This window comes from Rattus rattus, chromosome 12 (genome assembly GCF_011064425.1).
Source record: "Rattus rattus isolate New Zealand chromosome 12, Rrattus_CSIRO_v1, whole genome shotgun sequence".
Lineage (NCBI taxonomy): Eukaryota > Metazoa > Chordata > Mammalia > Rodentia > Muridae > Rattus > Rattus rattus.
In genome coordinates this window covers 2,398,345-2,420,255 of record NC_046165.1, presented here as the reverse complement: position 1 = coordinate 2,420,255, position 21,911 = coordinate 2,398,345, and the positions used below count along the sequence as shown (strand labels likewise).

At 48.2% G+C, this 21,911-nt stretch overlaps 1 protein-coding gene and 2 long non-coding RNA genes across 4 annotated transcripts in view; 1 reads left to right on the top strand and 2 right to left on the bottom strand.

Moving 5' to 3' along the window:
* LOC116913515 overlaps positions 1 to 1,229 on the bottom strand; it is a 3,611-nt gene extending 2,382 nt beyond the window's left edge. The window contains exons 1-2 of one of the 2 annotated variants that reach the window (XR_004389624.1): positions 618 to 1,229; positions 347 to 530 (exon numbers count right to left, since the gene is read on the bottom strand). This is a non-coding gene — a long non-coding RNA (uncharacterized LOC116913515). Of the gene's footprint in view, positions 1 to 346 lie in introns of both variants that reach the window. The other variant, XR_004389623.1, reaches the window with a different exon arrangement.
* Positions 1,230 to 2,819: 1,590 nt separating this feature from the next.
* Positions 2,820 to 7,683, top strand: Zic2 (Zic family member 2). The gene is made up of 3 exons (XM_032917719.1): positions 2,820 to 4,138; positions 5,904 to 6,067; positions 6,250 to 7,683. The coding sequence occupies exons 1-3, from the start codon at positions 3,067 to 3,069 to the stop codon at positions 6,601 to 6,603; spliced, it is 1,590 nt and encodes a 529-aa protein (XP_032773610.1). The 5' UTR covers positions 2,820 to 3,066; the 3' UTR covers positions 6,604 to 7,683.
* A 672-nt stretch (positions 7,684 to 8,355) lies between these two features.
* Positions 8,356 to 10,402, bottom strand: LOC116913516. The gene is made up of 2 exons (XR_004389625.1): positions 9,863 to 10,402; positions 8,356 to 8,477 (listed from the first exon to the last, which is right to left on the bottom strand). It is a non-coding gene; the product is annotated as an uncharacterized LOC116913516 (long non-coding RNA).
* Between the last annotated feature and the right edge of the window lie 11,509 nt (positions 10,403 to 21,911).

Genomic DNA, 21,911 nt, shown 5'->3' with positions numbered 1-21,911 from the left:
AATAAGGCAAGCAAATGTGAAAGGCTGAATTGGGCAGGCTTTTAAAATAAAGGGACTGAAGCCTTTCTGCTTAGGTATTCTCCATATCTTCCTCTTTCCCTCCCCCCCCCGCCCCCTGCAGTCCATCAGGCCACTGAAGCGTCCATCCTTTGAGTTAGGGGTATGGGAGGAAAGAGGACCATTTCCTCCCTCCAGCTTCCAGGAAAGCTCATGATTTCGGACAAGATGCCTTTTTCTTGTGGTCTTTTCACCCCGCCCCCTTGTCAGGAAATGGGGAACACGGAGGAAGCAGAGGGAGCCCTGGTAGAAAGGGGCCGAGGCCACTCCAACAGTTGAGCATACCCACCTAAGGTTTGCGAGGATGTTTGATCAGGCAGGAGCTCACATTCAGTGCAGCAAATCTCAATAAGAGTATTCTTTCAGCGTTTTTGGTGATTTCACTTCGATCTAAATTTCGAAGTATGTTTTATTCTCTTGCCCAAATTTTATCTCAGTTCCCAGAGATTTATAAATAAAAGCAGTCCTCAGGCCTGCGAAAGGTGAAGGAAGACGTTGGCCACAAGCTGAACCCTTTACACTTCCCCAGACTCTAGGCCCGCAATTCCCTCTCCCATTACCTCTTGAGCGCAATCTGAGGGCGGCGGGACAGCCACGTTCTTCGTGGCAAGCCAGCCTGGGTTCGAGGCACTTGGGCGAAGCTTTGCGGTGGGTTCACCAAAGAGTAACACTTACCGTAAAGAAGGTTTAAGCCCCACAGTTTACTTTTCTGAGGCCCTGATTCTGATATGGCAACAACCAAATTAAGGCCTAAACCTTGCTTGGTTCTGGGCATTCCACTTCCTAACCCAAGGTGGCCGTGGACCGGGTCAGGAGGTATCCACCCTGAGGGAGACACTGTTTTTAAATGACGTCTAAACTGTCCCTCCGGGCTGCTGCCTACAGTTTACTCCTGTAATCTGAGCTGAACGTGAGCGTCGGAGGCGGGGGCGAGGGGGGGCTAAGTGAGCCCAGGGCAGGTAGGGACCACTGCCTGGGGTGGGGGCAGTGTATAGACGAATGTCCAGGAAGTGGAAAGGGATAAATTTGACCATCTGTGTCCACCATCCTTCACCCACGTTTTAACGCCTCAAAGCAAATTGGTTAAGGTGAGGATGGGGAAAATAGAATGCCTGCGCAGACGGGGCGAGAGACCAGTCCTTGTCTAGAAAAGTCTCTTCACTTCATTAGGGTCTCGGGCTTGGTGACTCTGCAGCCAAGGGTGCTTTGGGCTAGGGGTCATGGGTTTTTTCGGTGTGGTTAGGTAGTGGGTTAAGTCTCTGGGGAGTTGGTGGCCTCTGACAAAGTATACGGGAGCAGGGTTCAATACCGCTCCAGGCCGGGATCTGGTGGAACGGGACAAGACCCACAGATCGTGGACCGCGTTAGGCTCGCAGCTGGACTCCTGAATTAGCCCGCTGGGGCCAAGAGCCACAGGGCCAGACGCGTGAACGAAACGCTGCAGGCTGGCAGGCCCAGCCCGTGGGTGCGTTCGGCCGCTGCTGCAGCTGCACAGACCTAGCGGGGTTTAGGGAAGGTGGGGAGGGCTGGGCGCAGGGCGGGGGCGCAGGATTGACTAGGCCATGATGGCCAATAGCGGTTTCTGGAGGGCGGGATGGGCGGGAGTCGCCGTTAAAGGGGCGGTGTGACCAGGAGGCCGAGCTTTGGATAAGGAGGGAGGGATGCCCGGGCGGGAGACCCGGCGGGTACGCGGGGGAGGGGAGAGGAAAAGGAGGGGACAAAAAAATAAATAAATAAAAAAATGAAAGGCGGCTGCTGCGGTCTCAGCGCCCACCGAAATAAACAGAGGCGGTGGCTAAGGCTGCCCACTGCAGCCACAGGGGAGAAGGAACTCCTGCTGGCCTCCTAGCATTTGCTTGTGCCAAGGACTTCGCTTGGTCCTCGCTGGTGTGAGCACTCACTCCCGGACTAGCGCCCTGAGCGGATCCGCTGGAGAGAGGGGGAGAACCAGAGAACACTTTTTTTTTATTGTTGTTATTGTTTTTCAGACTAGCCTCACCCTGCTCCCCTCCCCCTCCTCGCCTTCTCCCCTCCCACAGTCCCCCCTCCCCTGCTCCTCCCCTCCCTCCTCCTCCTCCAGCCCAACTTAAAGAAAGAGGGAACGACGCGCCCGTTTCCTTCATCTGGGGGAATTCGTGGTCGCTGCAAGTTTACTACTCCCGGCGTCGCCAATGCCAAGCTCGGAGGGCCAGGAGGGCTAAATCCCCGCAGCAGCCGCCAAGCCGAACAATACCCGCAGCGCGCTGGGCGGCGCGAGCAAGGCCTCGGGGGAGGGAGCGGCCACCCGAGCGCGCCGTGGACTGGACGCCCAGCCTCCTCCTTCGGGCTGCCCAGCGCCCCTGCAGAGATCAGGTGGAGCGGCGAGTGCGCCAGGCTCTGGGGCCGACCGAGCTTGCCGCTGTCCGCTCCCTGCCTGCCTGTGTGCTTACAGCCACTGCCCTAGGGCACTGTGGCCCCGCAGCCGCGTTGACTTCATTCGGCGGATGCCGCTGTTCTCAGCCAGGCTCCCAGTCGGTCGGCAGTGCAAAGCAGCTAGCGAGTGAGTGCGTGCGTGCGTGCGCGCGCGGGGGCGCGCAGGGGTGGGGGCCGCGGCGCTGAGCTCGCCCTCCGGCGGCCCCCCTCTCCTCCGCTCCCCACACCTCCCTCCGCTCCCTCCTCCCGCCCGCCCTCCCCTGCCCTGCCCGCCCGCCCCCGCCGCAGCTCCTTTAATACACTTTGGTTCTCCGCCTGGCTTTGGACTCTTCTCCTCCTCCACCTCCTCCTCCTCCCGCGCCTCCTCCGCCGCCGCCTCCTCTTCCTCTCCGCGCTTTCGCTCGGCGCCCGGCCGCCTGAGGCAGATACAGGCGGCGGCGGCCGGCGCAGTAGCCCGGCTCCCGAGGCTGCAGTCGCCAGTGTTTCCACCGCCGGTTCACGGAGCCGGGCGTCCAGAGGACGCGCCTCGCCGATCAGGAGGGGAAATCCAGGCAGCAGGGCTCACCCGGGCCGGCGGGGCGGCCGGGCGCGCTGGCCATGCTTCTGGACGCGGGGCCGCAGTTCCCGGCCATCGGGGTGGGCAGCTTCGCGCGCCACCACCACCACTCGGCCGCGGCAGCGGCGGCTGCGGCGGCCGAGATGCAGGACCGGGAGCTGAGCCTGGCGGCGGCACAGAACGGCTTCGTGGACTCGGCCGCAGCGCACATGGGCGCCTTCAAGCTCAACCCCGGGGCACACGAACTGTCTCCTGGTCAGAGTTCGGCGTTCACGTCGCAAGGTCCGGGCGCCTACCCGGGTTCGGCTGCCGCGGCCGCTGCGGCCGCGGCTCTAGGGCCCCACGCCGCTCACGTTGGCTCTTATTCGGGGCCTCCCTTTAATTCCACCCGGGACTTCCTGTTCCGTAGCCGGGGCTTCGGGGACTCGGCGCCGGGAGGCGGCCAGCACGGGCTCTTCGGACCCGGCGCCGGCGGCCTCCACCACGCGCACTCGGACGCGCAGGGCCACCTTCTCTTCCCTGGCCTCCCGGAACAGCACGGGCCGCACGCCTCGCAGAACGTGCTCAATGGGCAAATGCGTCTAGGGCTGCCCGGCGAAGTGTTCGGGCGCTCAGAGCAATACCGCCAAGTGGCCAGCCCGCGGACCGACCCTTACTCGGCGGCGCAGCTCCACAACCAGTACGGCCCTATGAATATGAACATGGGGATGAACATGGCAGCGGCCGCAGCCCACCACCACCACCACCACCACCACCCTGGTGCCTTTTTCCGCTACATGCGGCAGCAGTGCATCAAGCAAGAGCTCATCTGCAAGTGGATCGACCCGGAGCAGCTAAGCAATCCCAAGAAAAGCTGCAACAAAACTTTCAGCACCATGCACGAGCTGGTGACCCACGTCTCTGTAGAGCACGTCGGCGGCCCGGAACAGAGCAACCACGTCTGCTTCTGGGAGGAGTGTCCACGCGAGGGCAAACCCTTTAAGGCCAAATACAAACTGGTCAACCACATCCGCGTGCACACGGGCGAGAAACCCTTCCCTTGTCCTTTCCCGGGCTGTGGCAAGGTCTTCGCACGCTCCGAGAACCTCAAGATCCACAAAAGAACTCACACAGGTAATCGTGGGTCGCAGTGGGAAGAGGCACCTCGAGGAGAAATAAGTGCACAGACTGAGCGTGTGTGTGTGTGTGTGTGTGTGGTGTGTGTGTGTGTGTGTGTGTGTGTGTGTGTGTGTGTTTTCGTTCGCTCGTACGCGCTGGGGAGAGTGCAGGACAGCCAGGGTTTGTTTTTGTTGGAGGATGGTAAGAGTATTATTGGACTGGGATTTTTCCACGTGCGGAAATTCAACTTTAAATGATCAAATAAATACTTGGAGTGATGCGATTGTCACCCCCACCTGCCTGTCCTGCTGAATAATTTCCATTTTAAACAGAGCGCACAAAATAAAACAATTCGGCTCTAGCTCGATGTCCGGGAAGCGAGCCTAGCAAGGATTTTGCCAGCTTGTCTGAATGAGCTTTTCTGCCCTTAGTGGATTATCTGTTTTCCAGAGGCTTGTGCTTTCCCGTTTCTTTAACACAGGGTCCAAACGCCCTTCTCAGGACTGTTTCCTATTAAATGAATCTGGTGTGAGCCGAAGCTGTAAAGCGGTTCTCATTTAAAAAGTGTTTTTAAAGCCCATTTTGGGGTGGGTCGCAGGGGACTGACGGTGGTTTGCCAGCAGTTTGTGAAATTCTCTAATGGGCACCAGAGGGTTTGTGATTCCCAACTTCGACCCTCGCCCGGGCCAACCAGAGCCCCAGGCAGTACCGCCCCGCAGGGCGATCTTGAGAGAGACGCAAAAGAGCGATTCTCTCGCTTCAGATTATTCATCTTCGACCAGGTCTCAGCCAAAATCGCAAAAGACGATTTCCTAAAAGAAAGCCAAATGTTTTAGCAACTTCCCTCGTCAATATTTACTCCAAAGTTGGGACGAGCCAGCGGCCTATTGTTCTCTTTTGGGAAGGGAGGAGCCGAGGTGCGAGACAAGCTTTTAACAAGGTTTAAAATTTGAGAAATTTATTTGCATGAAATGCCCCGTGTCTGAGCGGTTGTCTTTAAAAAACAGTTTAGGTGCTAATGGAATTTAACGTTAACTGGTTCCCTTTCCAAGAGTTCTCACACCTCTAAATGACTCCAAGCATTTGGAATCCTGGCAACAGGATGTAGGAACCGCCAGAAAATTAAACAGGGAGATTTTGAAAGGTTTTCCTGACTCCAACCCCTAACCCCTTTGCTGAGAGGTACAATCACTAAAAGACTACCTTATCGCTCATGTTTACTTCCTCCGCCTCCATTAAAAAAAAAAAAGAAAAGAAAAAGACTGGCGATTATACTAGGATTATGATTAACTCAATTTGCAGTTTTTGGATGATAAGTACTGGCTCAATCAATCTCCATATCCCAGTCTCCAAACAGCTCACAGCATCTCCAAATATGATTGCCTACTGGCCCCAAAGAGGAAGCGACAGCAGCCCAGCCGCCTGTGTGATTTTGATAATGCCCCAAATATTTTGTCAAAATAACAGCTTCTCGATAGCTAGACCAACTTGTTAGGGAGCTTGGAATCCAAAAAGCTCTGTAGAAAGGCGAACAGGGCCAAGGGCACCCCGAAATTCGTTAGAATTTTAAGGAGATGGGTGTCAGTGTGAAGGGAAGTTTATTTTCATAATTATGAAATTGACGGTAGAATCTGCTAGTTGGTTCTTCGTAGGGGTGTCCAACCTGTTTCAGAGACTTAGCCCTCTCCCCTTTGCCCTCTACTCTGTACCCTTGGCAGCCTTGGTGAGGACTTGGGGGTCCTTGGTGCCCCATAGCAAGCACCCTGTTTGCAATCCACAGGGGAGAAACCTTTCCAGTGTGAGTTCGAGGGCTGTGACCGACGCTTCGCCAACAGCAGCGACAGGAAGAAGCACATGCACGTCCACACCTCAGATAAGCCCTATCTCTGCAAGATGTGCGACAAGTCCTACACGCATCCCAGCTCCTTGCGGAAGCACATGAAGGTACCACTGCAGTAGCCGGGAGGGCTAGGCCGACCTGGTGCACCAGCTCCCAGAGGTCCTGGGAGGGTCCCCAGGGGCCGAGGGACACTCTTGGGATGCTCTCGGCTCGGGGACCTGGCCTCACAGCAGCTGCACTCACACCCAGTCCCCTCTGGTCCCCACTCCCGGCTTTTGTCTTGCAGGTCCATGAGTCCTCCCCTCAGGGCTCCGAGTCCTCCCCGGCTGCCAGCTCTGGCTACGAGTCGTCCACACCCCCGGGGTTGGTGTCCCCCAGCGCAGAGCCACAAAGCAGCTCCAACCTGTCCCCAGCAGCGGCAGCGGCGGCAGCAGCGGCTGCAGCAGCGGCGGCCGCGGTGTCCGCAGTGCACCGAGGCGCGGGTTCTGGCAGCAGCGGCTCCGGAGGGGGCTCGGCGGCCGGCAGCGGTGGGGGCGGCGGCGGGGCGGGCGGCGGGGGCGGCGGCAGCTCTGGCGGGGGCAGCGGGACAACCGGAGGCCATAGCGGCCTCTCCTCCAACTTCAATGAATGGTACGTGTGAAGGGCCAGGCCTTTCTCCCATTCCCTGTTCCCTTATCCACCGTCGCCCTCCCAAAAACCCACCGAGGGCACCTTAGGATCATCTTATTAAAATTATGAATCTGATTTTTATGGTGAAAAAAATTTTACCAGCAGAAGGATTTTTAAAAGTTTTTTTTTCTTTTTAAAGAAAACAATCTAGGCATGAAAAGCAACATCTCTCTGTATCTCTGAAGCTGAAAACATAAAAAAATTTTTTTGAAGAAAGTAAACTCCACAAAAATATCGAGCCAAACTTCCCTAGGAACCCCCAGCCCACTTTCCTTCCCATATGCTTCCCAGTCTTTTTGACAAACTGTACATAGCGGACTCCTTCCTTTTCCACGGTGATTTTAATGGCTTATTGGTGGATAGAAGTTTGTCCATTTGTAAACTCCGGATTGCGTTCCCTCCTGCCTTTCTCCCATTCCCCTTCCCCAAGTGACGGACCTTTTCTTTTTTCCTTTTAGTTTACCCAGTTTTTTTTTTTTTAAAGTAATGTGGAAGAAAATGGTTTATTTTGTATTGTGGTATTAAATATTGTGTTCCTTTTAAATGAGGCAACTTGATTGTAAACTTCATGCGACTATAGACTGGAAAATATGAGCCGTGCCAAAGTTTCCCTTCTGTTTCTTCAACACACCAACCCATAGCACACATCACCACCACCACCAACGCTTGTGAATGTATTTTTCTGTTAGCTGGGTTTACATGTGATGTTTCAGTGCTTTTGCGAGTTCGATTTGTTAGTTCTTGTATGAAAGTTTGGGGGTGGGGTGGGTGGGAGTAAACGTTGTGCCGTTAGCTTTTTCCGAAATAACACCCTTCTGTAAATATCCGTTGCCATATTTATCCATTTGTAATTAAATTATGGTATTAACTTGCTACAGAGGAAACAATATTTATAAAGAATGTTTCTTAACTATAAATATGTACAATTGTGGGCATAAACTGTTTCAGATTTTTTTATTTGAAGGTTTAAGTGGTTTGATCATTTCTTGTGATGTTTTGAGAGTAATGCATACAGAAATATAATAAAATGTGTTGAAACTGCATGAACATACTTTTTTCCCCCTAGCAGAGTTATTGAAGAGAATGGGAAGGAGTCAGCTTGAGGCATGACATAGGTATGGGATTGGGAGTGTGGTGGGGAGTAGTACCACCTTGCGTTCTTTGGAGGGAAGTCTATTTATGCATAGAGAATGGGCCAAACTGCCCTTTTGGCAGAAAGTCTCAAAATTATTTTCTACATCCTTTTGTTTGGTAGCTGAGGATGAATTAAATTTTTGGAAAGCCCCTGTGAGGAATGGCGGCAGGAACCTTCCGAGTGTCTAATGGCTCCATTATCTAAGGGAATGCCTTTCTTTCTTTCAGCTATTTGGGCTGGCTTTAAGAGCACTAAACATTTCCTTATTCTTTGTTTTCCTTCCCTACCCTGCCCCCTTCCTCTCTCCCTCCCTCTGAAAAGCTGAGGTACAGTTATTTTTAATTGCACGTTTAAAACTGAGCCGAGTACTTTGTTTTTGAACTTGGACCAGTGATTATAGTTTAAAGGGGCTCGTTTTTTTTTTTTTCTTGATATTTTAAGCAGAGCTTGCTCAATAAATCCTGTTTATCTTAAGCAGCTCCGCAGTGGTGCTCAAGGGAAAGTAATAAATAGGATATACTTTAATTTTTTTTCCCCATCATACATAGGGAGGGATACATCTACTCTGAAGGAAAGAACACAGCAAAATAAAAGAATATAAAGGCTAGTGTTGCCAGGTGGAAGTGAATAGGAGTACTGAGTTTTCTGGAACCTTTACCACCGTGCTGCCCTGCCCCCACAGGAGTTGGTTTGAATTCTCAAACAAGATGCTGTAAAGAAAGCAAAAATAATTTTAGTAATAAGGAAATCGAGATGGGGAAAATTATTTTTAGCTCCTGAACTATCAAGACCTCCCTCCCTCTGGGTGTCCCTATAGCTCTGAGCTTTGGGGTTGCTGCTCCCAGGGGAGGGAGAAGACCCGGCCTGCTTCTGAGGCTACAACAGTTCCCAGAGATAAGCCAGTGTAGCCCAGGGCTTGGTGAGTCTGCCGCAGATGGGTGGAAGACCACAGTATCTTTTGCTACTTTCTTTTTGCCCTAGACTGAGTCACAGGGCCAGGCGTGACAGCCCGAGGGATGTTTGGGAAGGAGTCAACGCTCACCTCCCACAGGCCATGCTACCTGTTCAGTGGCCAGCGAAGGAAGCACACTCCATCCAGCCAGACGCTTGTGTGTGCCTGCTTGAGATACTCACCGTGTGACAAGTGCCAGGCTCCCCATCCCCAGCGGCCCGCGGGCTGCCTAAGCGCCAATTTCTGAAGCAATCAACCCTCTATTAAAATCAAATTTATAACCCCTAATAATATTAAGCAAAATTATTAGAATAATTGGCATATGTTACTGAGCCTTGAGAGAATTCATTGAACACACTGTAAGCTGTGAGAAAAATCGTTTAGGGTTTTACCGAGTCCCTTACCCCTGGGGGAGCAGGCAAAAGAGTCAGATTAAATATTCATTTGGTGGGCAAGAAGAAAATGGTCCTACTCAAATGTTTTTAACCTTTTCATTGTGGGGCTGGAAAGGATAGTTTCGAGATACCACAAATCTTAAAAAAAAAGAAAAAAAAAGACTCAGAGGGACAACTTCTGCATCAATTTAAGGCCTTGAGGCCTTTTTATTTGCGGGAGCACGGGAGCAAAATAGACACTCCACAAGGTCAAGGTAGTGCAATTGCTTTTCAAATCTATTTGGGAGCTCGCTGTAAGTCTATGGCGCGTTAGTTTTCTGCAGAAAAATACAAAGTGTAGGGGGTCTGGGCTAGGAAGTCCATTGCCGAAAAGTGCTTTCCTACTCCACCCTAGGACCGATGGAGCCCCTGGGAAAGGCTTTCTAGCAAAATGGCTTCTAGCTCCTCTCCCCTCTAAGCTTTGTCCACAGGAGTCATCAACCCGACGGCTTGGTCCAGTTTTTCTGTTTGGCTTTTCTCTTAGCCCTCCGAATTTCCGGAGGCTAATGAGAAAAGAGGGAGATAGCATACATGTGAAGAGTACTGAAGACGCCAGAATCGCTGTACTTACCGGGTGCAGCGGTTTGGCGCCTGAGCTCGAGAGCCTGGCAGTGATGGGGTTGAGAGTGGGGGTGGGTGGTTGAATGGAGATGTCCGAGCCCTCCCTCCCTCCCCCTCACCCCAACTCATAATAGGCCTGAATGCTAACCTGCCCTTGCCTTGACTTCAGAGCTTCATAGCTGAAGCTGGTCCTGGCCTCCCTCAGGGCCCAAGAGCTGCGCTGTGGTTCTCTGCGGCGTCGGGAGGACTGGTCGTCTCTGCTTGCCACCGCTGTCAACTTGAACTTCAGTGAGCAGAAGCCTGTTCCCTTCGCGCTCAACTCTATTCACCACCGAATAAGTCCCTCTCACCACGAGATTCGCCTTATCCGGAGGCAGCTGGAGCTCCCTCGGGAGGCCCATCATTATTATTATTAATTATCGTGATCCTCGCTGCATTATTAATGGCCACAAGGATAACGGGCATGGGTATCAGCTTCTCCCAGTTCAGTGATGTCCTCCGAAGTCCCCGGCAGGGAGGAGGTTATTCCCAGCTCAGAGGCTGCGTGAGTTCTGCTTGCGGCAAGGGCGAGGGGAGGCAGCTACAGTCAGGACACTGCGGGGGACTCCAGTAGAGAAAACGCCACCCTGGTACCCGCACACCATCCCTAGCTGACCAGGGCCTCTTTCCTCTCCCCTCTGCCGGCACCTTGGCTCTTCCTCCACCCCACCCCCTATCCCCTTTGTCTCTTTTTCAGACGGATGTTTTCAGTCTCAAGTGGTTTTTTTTTTCTTCCGCACAAAACCCTGAGATCAAGGGCAGATCACAGGCTGGACTGGGGGGCTCGGGTTTCTCCAGACTCTGTGCTATTTGCCAGCATCGCCGCTTTAGGCTAAGAAGGCCTGGGCCATCCAACGTGGTCTTGCCTGGGTTGGTAGGCTAGGGGAAGTGTGTCTCAGTACTGTTGAGTTCATTGATAGCACTGGAAGCTAGAGACAGACCGAGATTTAGCTAGTATGCAATGTAGACTCAAATCCTACTATCCCCTAAATTATGTCACAGAAATAATTCCAGGGGCATTAGGCCCACTTCCACAGGTTAAGAAATAAAGGCCTCAGAATAACACCTCACCAAGAATTGGTTGAACTTTTAGATAGGTTTTTAATTTTAAAAAATGTTGAAATAGGAAGTGCGTGGAAAGCTCCCCTCAGGAGGGTTCAGTAGTGTTCAATAAATACTTGTGGGTTGGTTATAATCTGATGCCCCAGAAATTTGCAGCTCCACATCCAAGAGTACCTTAGCAGACAAGTCAAAATGAAAGGTTTCTATTTTTAACCAGCAGCTCAGAACTAAGACCATGGAAATGTCATTCTCCTTCCCTCCTCTCTCAACACCCCCCCCCCATTGTCTCTGGGCTTTTTATTGGGGCGGGGGGGGGGAAGACGAGGGAGGATCTAGATCCTTCCAGACTAGATCGAGTGGCCAAGTACCAGAAAACCTCGACCCACCCTGCTGGGTCCCTGAGGAGGTGAAGGCAGCCATGATGATAAGGGTAGGACAAACAAATGAGACCACCTGTAAAGCCGACTATAGGGCAGCCCAACCCAAGTGTCGGAGTTCATGATCAAGGCTGGGGGTCACTGGGGGCAAAAGGGTCTGAATGGTCACTGTAGAAACCTCTGGCAGGGGGAACTCCAGGCCTGGGTCCTCCTCCTGCTGCCCCGCCTCTACAAGATGCTAACTTTGGGCTCTGGGGTCACCAAGCATGTCCCCACTCTGCTTTCCTTTTGTTTTCAGGGAGGCGCTTTTGAGGAGGTAACATTTGGCCTTTCCTTCTGCTTTCTGCTTTTCTCCCTATTTGAGTCCAGCATTCCCTCCAGCCCCACCTGGCTTAACACAGCCTTCAGGCAGGCTTTGCGGGGAGTCCCTTTACTCCGACGCGCACCCCCACAGACACTCACTCCCATGCCAATACACATCATCCACTCATATGCTCACCTCCTGTGGCTTCCGAATCTCTGCACCACCGGTTCACTCACGGGTGAGAAGGACCTGAGGCTGCAGAGATGCGCGTGGGTGGCACAAGACCAGTAAGCGGGTGTTCACCCCCTCCCCCTTATTGTCCTTGGAGGGGCCACTGCCCGGCCTTATAGGTGAGGCCCATTTCTTGAATCTACAGACTCTTCAGTTGAGATGGAGACAGCAGCGGGGTGGGTGGGGGGATGGGGGTGGGCGGATGATGGGGGACTACCTGCAGTTGGTATCCAGTCCATTACCAGGGGCTGTGATGGGCTGATTGTCCTACCCACCTGCTGCGCTCTCTACTCTCCTGGTGTGTGTGTGTGTGTGTGTGTGTGTGTGTGTGTGTGTGTGTGTGTGTGTGTGTGTGCAGTGATTCTTCCTCCATCTGTTAAAGGGCGAAGGGCTATGTACCCCACCCTATAGCCCTTGCTTTAATCTCTTCTTCCCTCATTCCCAGTCCTCCAACTCCCAGAAGCTAAGTCAGTGGCCCTGGGGAGCAGAACGAGCAGCGTCTCTAGAGAAGGCAGATGTGGGTGGAAATATCGTTAACAGTAGCAGAGAGAACCATAGTAGTTGAAGCTTCTCCAAGCTTCTTTCTGAGAAGCTTGTTTCTCCAAGGACTGTAGAGGTCTGGAACACTCCTGACCCGGTACAACTGCAAGTGGGCATTGAGTTCCCTTTGATGGGACCAAAGGGCTTTTACTGCTACTTTCCAGTAAAAATCCAAAACCTGTTGCGGTGCCACCAAAACCGCTGCCCTAGAGCAGAGCCAGCTTCTGGATGCAGGCAGCCCTGGTGCATAGTGCACTAGATTTTTTGCTTTGTTTTGTCCTCTGGGCCCAGTGCGCCCACAGCTGTTAGTGTGGTTTCCTGAATCCTTTGGAGTTGGCTAGTTCTGTCTGTCCACTGTCTCCAGCCCCCATTTCTCTGGCCTGTCGCCCCCCCCTCCCAATCCCACCACTCCCCTGCACGTCTATGAATGGTAGATTTAATGAGCACGGATGCCGAGCTGGCCGGTGATTCTGAGGATGCTCTGACCTGTAGGGAGGGCACGAAAGGTCAGACTCACGCAGGGCCGGACTCAGGCTCCTCCCAGGCCCACGCTGCTAGGATATTGATCCTGGGAGAAAGATAAACAGGAGAACTGGACATTCGGTCATGAATACTAATGAGCCAGGGTAGTGGTTTTAATTGCTGAGGACTTCCTTTTCCCAGTTAATCTTTATTGCAAACTTCTCTGGAGTCAGCCTTCCTTTTGTGTATTCTCTTGTCCTCTCCTTCAGTTTCCTGCGAAATGCCTCGGCGAAAGAGACTTGTGTTAGCTTTACTTTTTCGCCTTCTCGGTGTTCATAGGCACCGCAAGAGCCGTCAAGAACAGCCCGTGTTCTCAGAATGGCTCTGCTCACTAATTCTGGGAATGTAGGGGGATCCTATAAAATAAATTGCTTCAATATGCTTTTGGCAAGTCTGTTTCTTGATTTCCTCAATCTTATTGTTTCGAAGACTTGTATGTTCTTGTCTTTAAACTTCCACTTGACAATTGCACCTTTTCTGTGGGCACCCAACCTCTTCTTAGCTCCTCTCCAAACTGGTGCATTCTATCCCCCAAATGGTCTCATTTCTCAAGCCTGTAGGCTTTGGCACGGGCTTTACCAACCGCAGTGTCGGAGTTTTCCAGTGAAGCACTGAATATGGGCAAGCTAATTCACCAGCTCTCATGAATTTAGTGTTTTCTTTGGTACCTATGAGCAACGCTGAAATATGAGACAGGAACCTAGGGGAGTTTCAGAGGGACGTCTGCCTTCATTATTCCCGATATGTATTTGATAATTTAGTTGCAACTGATTTTTTAAACATAAAGTTATTTTAATCCCTCCCTCCAAATAGTATTAATAGATGGGAAATCTCATAAAACAGTTTGGCTGTGTGATTAAGAGAGGGAAAAAATGCAAATCCATTTCTGGGGCAGGGTATATTAAAATGTGTTGAAATCTATGCCAGGAAAAAAAAAAAAAGAACAACTGTGCTAGAGCAATTTTGAGCATTATTCTAATTCTTAAAGTTTTGGACAAAATTATTTCATATCATTGTTATAGGTCCTAGCATTGTAGTTCCCTGAGGGTTTTATTTCACTTACACTTTTCAGTCCAAACTTTTTTTCTTCTCACAATGATTTATTATGTAGGTAATTTTAGGGGATACAGTTTACAGCTTGAATTATTAGACCGAACACCTCTGGCTGACACTACGACGCCTTTTCCCCCCCCTCTGCCTGCAGCTGTGAGTCACAACCCCATTTTCATACCCAACCAGTGCACATTCCTTCACAATGTATACTTCCTTCTTGCAAAGATCAAACATGCTTTGGTCAAAGTGTTTATTTTAAAATGCAGGAAAATTAAAACTAAACACAGCTCTACTGTAAAATCCCCCAATGTATCATATTTTCCTCCTGTGGCCACACACGAAAAAAGTTAAGACATTGCACCATTTTCTGGAATCAAATTGCGAACTGAAGCACGGTCACATATAGACAGAGTTTTTATTTTATTGTTGAAGTGTGCCAGGAAAAAAAAAAACACACTTTTGCTCATGATTAGATTCCAGTTTGGATATCTTCAGGTTTTACTATTTTTTTTTTTAAATCATAAGTCAGAAAATAATGTACCATCAAGAAGAAGAAGCTGACAAACCTGTTTATTCACTAAACTATATAAGCCTCATCCCTACCTCACTTTCTATCTTAGTATTTTCCTTTTAATTGTATCTTCCAGGAGGTGACTTTAAGGGGAGGAGTATATTTTGAAATATTTGCTAAATGGGAAACAAAAGGTCTCAGTTACTCAAAACAAGTCCACAATTTCCAAGTATCTCTGTAGGTCTCTGCTGTGTGTGCATTTCCTTTTCTCTTAAATTAAGGTGACAAAAAGGAGAGACTCTATCTCTCTCAGTACCCAAGTCATACAAAGTGAGTTTTACCTGTGGGTTTTGGTGGACACGATGCCTTTCTGCAGCCCTTCCTCTATCTGATTTGCTTTGAGCTCCCTCCTATTCCCCAGTGAAGCACACTTAGACCCCAGCTACCTCCTCTCTGCAGCAATTTACTGGGCTCTTCAACCACACATGTCTTTCAGGGCAGGAATTGTTAGGCTGTTTTTAATCAAGTTTGGAAGCTGAATCTTTTCCCTCTGAAGACTGTGCCCAGGGGTGGATCTGGCTGAATGTCTGGGCAGCCGGTAGTGGGCTTGGCCACTGTTTTTTTGAGACACAACAGCAGAGAATGGCATTGAAATAATCTTGTGTGGCAGAAGTGGTTAAAATATATTGATCCCACTTACTTCCCTCACCTCTGAGCTAAAAGGCTCGCGAAGCCAAAAGAAATTGGAAATGATAATTCATTTACTCACTGGAGGCAAAGCAAGAATATGTAAACACTTTGAAAACACATTGTCCAAAAATCTTTCAAATTAGGTGCTGATTAGGGTGAATGACAGTACATTCTTTTCAATATTTTATTGGTTAAAACTTTCTTTTAGATGTCAGTAATAAGAAAACAACAATTAAAAAAACTAACCTCTAGAGAAAAATGAGAAGGTTAACAGAAATCTGATCTTTTATTCTTTAGGTAGGGACAAATTATAATGCATATTTTTAACTGTAGAGAAATAAATAGAAATATCTAGTCTTCATATCCTACTGAAGATCTTTTGTAAGGGCGGAGAGTTGAAGATTTTCAAGATTATGCACAAGACAAAGAGTCTGATTACAGTTTACCTTCAAGACAAGGTTCTTGCCTTTTCTTCCTTTGCTGGGCTTTTTTTTTTTTTTTAAAGGCCCTGTTTAGTGAATATTTGCTAATTTGAAAAATCTGTTCAAATTAAAATACATCGAATATGCATCCCCTCAAAAACTTACCTCCAGCCCCTCCCCAAAATATTTTTTAAAGTTGTAAATCACAGACTTAAAAAAGTCCTTTTATATCTGGTATATTTGTATATATGTAAAATTTGAAAAATCTTAAATTGACAATGTCTACTCTTCTGTCAAACTTATACATTTAAGAAACTAATTTTATAATATGCAATTTGGGGTTGAGGATTTCATTTTTATTTTTGAAATCCAAATAAAATAGCTTTAAAAATTAGATTTGGACACAGTAGGATGGAGGTGTCAGTGAAAAGTCTTAAAGTACCACTATTATCCAACACACACACACACACACACACACACACACACACACATTTTTAAAGAAAATGTTTCAAATGAAGAGAGCAGTTACATCAGCCACCTGATTTCAAATTACTTTTTGGAAGAATCTAACACAGCTATTTTGTAAAAGTAGCAAAACCATTGTCTAAAGTTACAGGATAACATTTTTCTAAAATCTCATGCAATAACTTACTAATTCAGAAATGTAACAAATGAAGTATTTGGATCTTTGCGCTGTTTAATTCTGCTTTTAAAATACTGTATTTCTCGTCTAGTTTTTTATGTAGATTTTACATAGGATGCTATTGTAACTTATGTCAGCTCTCCTTTCTCTCTCTCTCTCTCTCTCTCTCTCTCTCTCTCTCTCTCTCTCTCTCTCTCTCTCTCTCTCTCTCTGTTGAGCTAACTAGCAAGCAACCTACCATTCTCTTGTGTTCTCAAAATCTTGCAGCTGAAAACCAAACATGCAGGTTAGGAACCACGTGGCTTTCTGCAGATGCCTGGAGGGCGGATACCACTTTAGCTATCTTTTCTATGAAGCAATTTCAGAGTGGAAATTAGCCTCATAGTTTGCCTCTATTTTCCCTCTTAAAGTTTGAAGTACAGGAAGCAGTGGGTACGTCGCTGGAATGCCACCTATTTCTGTGCTTCAAGTTTCATTCTCTGTTCAAAATGCCATAAAAAAATGCCATAAAAAACATGTCTTAAATTCATTTTTAAGAGAGCATTTCCCAAGAAGCGCTTCCTTTCCTGCTGCTAGGCAGCGCTACTCCCCAACCTCTTGGCTGGAACCCTTGCTTTCGATTTGTTTGTTTCACACATTTCCCTAAAGAACCCGGATCTTTGCGCTGTTTAATTCTGCTTTTAAAATACTGTATTTCTGCCCTGAATCCTTCTCCGAAACAAATTGTTATCGAAAGTGGATTATATTTGTTCCAGCTGTGGGATCTGGATCAATAATCACACAACACAAATCTTTAATTTTTTTTTTTTTTTTTTTTTGGTCGGGGAAACCTACAAGTTTGTAATGTATTTTCAAGTAAAGTAGGGCTGCTTGTATCTTCGTCAAAAATAAAAGGTCGCGATTACCGCCAGAGTAAGCCTTTCTTTATTATTATTTTTAGCCTGTGTATCATTACCTAACTGGTATGTGTTCTGTCCAGCTCTTGATGATCTAGTTGAATCCTAGACATTGTGCCAAGAAGTGTATTTGAAGCAGATAAGTGCGTATAATACAAATGCGTTTTGTTAGACCTGATGGACGCTATTTTTCTTCTAATAGGTTTGTAGCAAACTAACACAATAACACAATGTATTCCTTTTCAAGGTACATTGTCGAAACAGGTCTATTAAGAGCGCGTTGAGCTATTTCTCGCTTCTATTGAACAGTCTGTTGCTCAAACACAACAGCCAACAAACGCCAGCTGCCTCAACAAAAGTAGAAACCTAACCCTTTTATGTAATGTTTTAGCAGAAAGGGTAGCTCTGTTTAATTAAAAACATTGATGGTCCAGTGAAACAATGGAAACTCAAGTTCAAGTGGTGTTCTATTGATTTAAGATGAGTTTTACTAGCTATGGGTATAATTCATTTTTCCCCAGCGCTCTCCTGTGTGAGGGGGTTCCTTCTTGGGGCATTATTTGGGTGAATAGAAAGACAGACACGGCTATTGCTTTAGAAACCTGATTAACAAACGTTGCTTTGAGGGTAAGGTGTTTAATTTATAAGTGCACCCCATATTTTTTGTCAGTTTATTCGCTGTGGGGAAGCTTTGAAAGTAGCTCCTCTCAGCAGGTTAAAAAGTGAAGTCTGCGTCCTGGCATTTAAATGTCTTTGTTATTGTGTCAAGCAAGTTGTTGAAAACTGCATGATCAGAATACTAAAGTTGGGCAGCTAGAGAGGGGTGTGTGTGTGTGTGTGTGTGTGTGTGTGTGTGTGTGTGTGTGTGTGTTCGCGTGCGCGCACGTGCGCCTCTGGGCACAGGACAGTGCGTGCGAGAACAATTATTTTCATCAGAGACTGGTAGCTCGCGCCCGACTGCTCCTCTGTGCAGAACCGACGGCTTTCGGGCTTTCAACTCTGGAAGTGAAGCAGGACGGAATCCTCCACCACACTTCCTTCTGGGGAACCTTAGATGCTGCCGCGGAGAGCCCGGCTCGCTCGAGGGCTTCAAACGGTCCCTTGACAGAGGGCATTCGCGGACCGAAAGGTTCTGGGTCCCGCGCACCTGAGCCGCGCAGCGCAGCGGGCGCCCGGGCTCCAGGAGGCCGGCGCCCGGCTGGAGGTGGGCGGGGCAGGTGCGTGGCTCCCTGCGGCCTGCGGGGTGCCGCCCGGCCCTCCCGCTCCGCCGGGAGAGCTCCGCGCTCCTTTCTCGCACTACTGCGCGCTTCGCAGCTGCCGGACCCCAGGGACCCGAGAGCAAGTAACTCTCATCAGCTCCCCACCACAAAACAATGGCCAAAGCTGGGGCGCCCTACCCGAGGCCCCAGGCTGGGCAGGCTTGATTTGCTTTCTACAGTCGCCGCCTGGAAGGGACGCCCTCAGGCCTGGGGAGGCTTGTGGAGGGATGGTCGGACTCACTTCAGGCCTAAAAGCTTGCACTTCATCGCTTCAGTGAGGCCACCGTGTCTGTGTTTTTGGCACAGAGCTCCATGTGGTACAAGACACATACAGACCTCTGAGGTGCACCTTGAAGACCAGAAGCAAAGGCATAGGCGCTTTGGAGTCTTTGCGTGGGCTTATTGGGCCCACTGTCACGGTTGAAACCCAGGAGAACACTGCCAGAAGCAGACCAGAGATAGGGACTGTCCACACGTAACCCTCAGGCCCAGAATGAATTATTTAAGCTGTTCCTGGTGTTTAAAGAGGTTTTTCAGTTTTTAAAGAATGTTGTAAAAAAAAATATCAGCCCTTGTTAAGTTCCTCATTACATGCTTCCCTTCCTTAGCTGAACATGCACTGTTTCCTGAAACAGAGGAGTGTTTAAACATGTGTCAAGTGTTTTAAAAATAATATGAATTCATAAAGAGGAGAAGGAGGAGGAGGAGTGAGTGAGAGAAAATTTAACTGATAACCTGAAGTGTTTGTCATGCCTTCATTTAACTGTGACTGTGTTTTAACTGTGGGATCCCAGGAAAGAGACTGCTCTGACATCCTGGTACCTTACAGAGTTCTTTCCTTTCCTTTGGCTCCTTGTAGTCATCCCTAATTAGATATGCCTCAGAGGAGCCTTTATCCAGCCCATAAAGGAAGATCAAGTGTCTGCACAATATATATTAATATAGGGTCTATACTCAGTAATTTGGAATTGTGCTTCTTCTTTTAACCTTTTCCTTTATGTCCTCTTTCCTTCAAATACTTGTTGCCTGTGACACTGCTTTGACCTTCCCTCCTCCTTTTCAGGATGTTAGGATGAATGCTGCTTCTGGCAGAAAGACAGTAGGAAAGGTAAAGAGTGAGCTGGCTTTCATTTTGGATCTGGATTACCAAATCACTTAAATTTTTGTATTCATTTTCTTTCCTAGAAACGTTTAAAAAAAAGAGAGAGAGAGAGAGAAAGGTTTTCCTGGCATTTTGAAAACTGGAGATAAGGACAAAGCATTATCTTAAACCGAAAGGACATATTGTGTAGAAGGTAGATTTAAACTTTAGTGCTGTTATCTCTCCTCTCTTAGAGAAAGGAAACTGGCCTTCCTCAGTTGTAGTTTTGGTGTGACATTTTTTCACATTGGTGATCATTCTGGGAAAGATTTCTGTGGGCATTCTATCTGTTTTTAAAGTGTTTACACCAAAGGGAAATGCAGACATTTCCAGTTATTAAAACTAACCGTACTTCCATAGAGTCAAAGTATTGATTTAAAACTTCATACAATGAGTACAATTACCTTCAGTGTCATACATTAGCGAAACGCGGCTACCAATTTGAGGAACAACTCACTTTTCTAAGCAGTCATTTTTCCAACAGTCAGTTTAAAGCTTTGATATCTCACTCTCATACCTTGACCATGTTGTTACATTAGTCCCGACCCTTTTTCCGTGTTTGTTACCACTCTTCTTGCTCTGTTTTTAGCATGGCGTGCCCGATGCTGATAAATCTCAAAACATCTCTAGGGCATAAAATAGATATCTGGTATTTTCAATAGCTAATACCAGATTAGTATAGTGGTACCATACATTATAGATCTTATTTTCAGCGCTTACTTTTAATTTTGAGATAAGGTCTCACCTAGCCAAGACTGGCCTGGAATTTGATAGGTAGATTGTCCTTGAATTCCCGATCCTGTTTGCCTCTACCTTACAAGTGTTAAAGAGTTACAGGGATATGCTACCAAGCCCTGCTTCTCTTTAACTATTTACTTCCTTCTGTAGGTTTTGTGGTGCCCTATTGTTACCTATCTGTGTGTACCACTGATAGTGTCAAGGATGTTGTCCTCACTGTCTGACATCTCTAGTGTGCGGCTACTTCCCCTGCATAAAGCTGGTTACCACGGTGCTGGTATTCGTGAAGATGCCAAGGGTTTACAGAGTTCCTTGGTGCTTTCCTGTTACATATTCTGCCAGAAGATTCCAAAATGGTGGGCACTATACTCTGTCACTAGTTTTGATGTAGATTTTTTTTCTTGAAAAAAAAAAAATTAAAGTGTGAATTCTTCTTGGAACACTGAAGTCAAAGTACTTTGCACTAGAGAGAATTTCTGGAACCCGGATCTCAGATGCATTTTAGCTACTCTGCCATCAGCACCAGGCTCTTTGTTTCTAGATTAACTACTGGATCTTCTCTTTGCTTAAGATATTCTGTAGAGGCTTTTGAGTCTCCCAGGTAAATACAGCTCGGTGATAGTCTTCTTATCCTTACAGATCTGTTCAGGCATCTATGGACTCCCAATTACTGAAACAGCTTAGACTGTATAGGTGGGCACATCTGTAATCCCAATGTTTCTACGTTGAGATGGGGTATGGGGACAAGAGAATGGCCACTTAAGCTGGAGTATAGCACTTCCTGTGAAGTACCCATTTACCCTTGATGGGTCCCCACAACAGACTAAAGTGTAAATTCACTGAAGTCTAGCTCAGTGAGGACAATGGATTTGTTAGGCTTTGCTTAGAGAGCCCTCACGAGTGGTCACTTGCAGACACACAGATGACAGATGTATCACTCACTCTAAAGTCCCGCCCCATCATGGATGGCGGTGTGGTGTTTGAATGACAGTGGCCCCATAGACTCATATGCTTCCATGTTTAGTCCCCAGTTGTTGAAGTATATGGGAAGGATTGGGAAGTGTGGCCATGTTAGGTATGGTCTTAATGGAGGAGGTGTGTCTCTAGGTGGGGGCTTTGAGGTTTCAAAAGCCCTGCCAGGCCTTCTATCTCTGTCTGCCTTTGTCTGTCTCCGTCTCCGATTGTCTTTGTCTCTGTGTCTGTCTGTATCTGTGTCTTTATCTGTCTCTGTCTCTCTCTCTGTCTGCTGCCTAAAGATGACGATATAAAACACTCATCTGCTACTCCAGCCTTGTGTCTGTCTCTTTCCTATCACGGTGATAGCAGACTAAACCTCCTGAACCGATAAGCCGGCCCCCAATTAAATGCTTTCTTTTGTAAGAGTTGCTTTGGTCACGGTGTCTCTCCACAACAATAGAACATTAACTAAGACAGATGGTAACCTCATCAAAACTTTATCAAGTAGGTCTACTTTTAATTACACTTTTATTTTTCTTTTCATACAATTTTTTTTTTAAAAAATTAGGATTTATTTTGGGGGAGGACACTCAGATCATGTGTTTATCAAGTGTTTGTTGTGTGCTAAATAGTTGTCAGGGTACTGGGGACACAGCAGAGAATACAATCTATCACCTGTGCACTGCTGTGACCTTGGGCAAGTCACTGCACCCATCTGGCCAGGTAGATAGAGCTGGGTGTGGTGCAGATGCTGACCAGGACAGCACCTTGACCCACCACCCCAGAGAGCAGAGAGGGCTGCAGGTTGATCT

What these genes read in the sequence shown, in the direction of transcription:
- Zic2 (XM_032917719.1), top strand. Translation starts at nt 3,067, where the DNA reads ATGCTTCTGGACGCGGGGCCGCAGTTCCCGGCCATCGGGGTGGGCAGC. An exon ending in CCACAAAAGAACTCACACAG is followed by an intron (nt 4,139 to 5,903) that starts GTAATCGTGGGT and finishes TGCAATCCACAG; the next exon opens with GGGAGAAACCTTTCCAGTGT. An exon ending in CCTTGCGGAAGCACATGAAG is followed by an intron (nt 6,068 to 6,249) that starts GTACCACTGCAG and finishes TTTGTCTTGCAG; the next exon opens with GTCCATGAGTCCTCCCCTCA.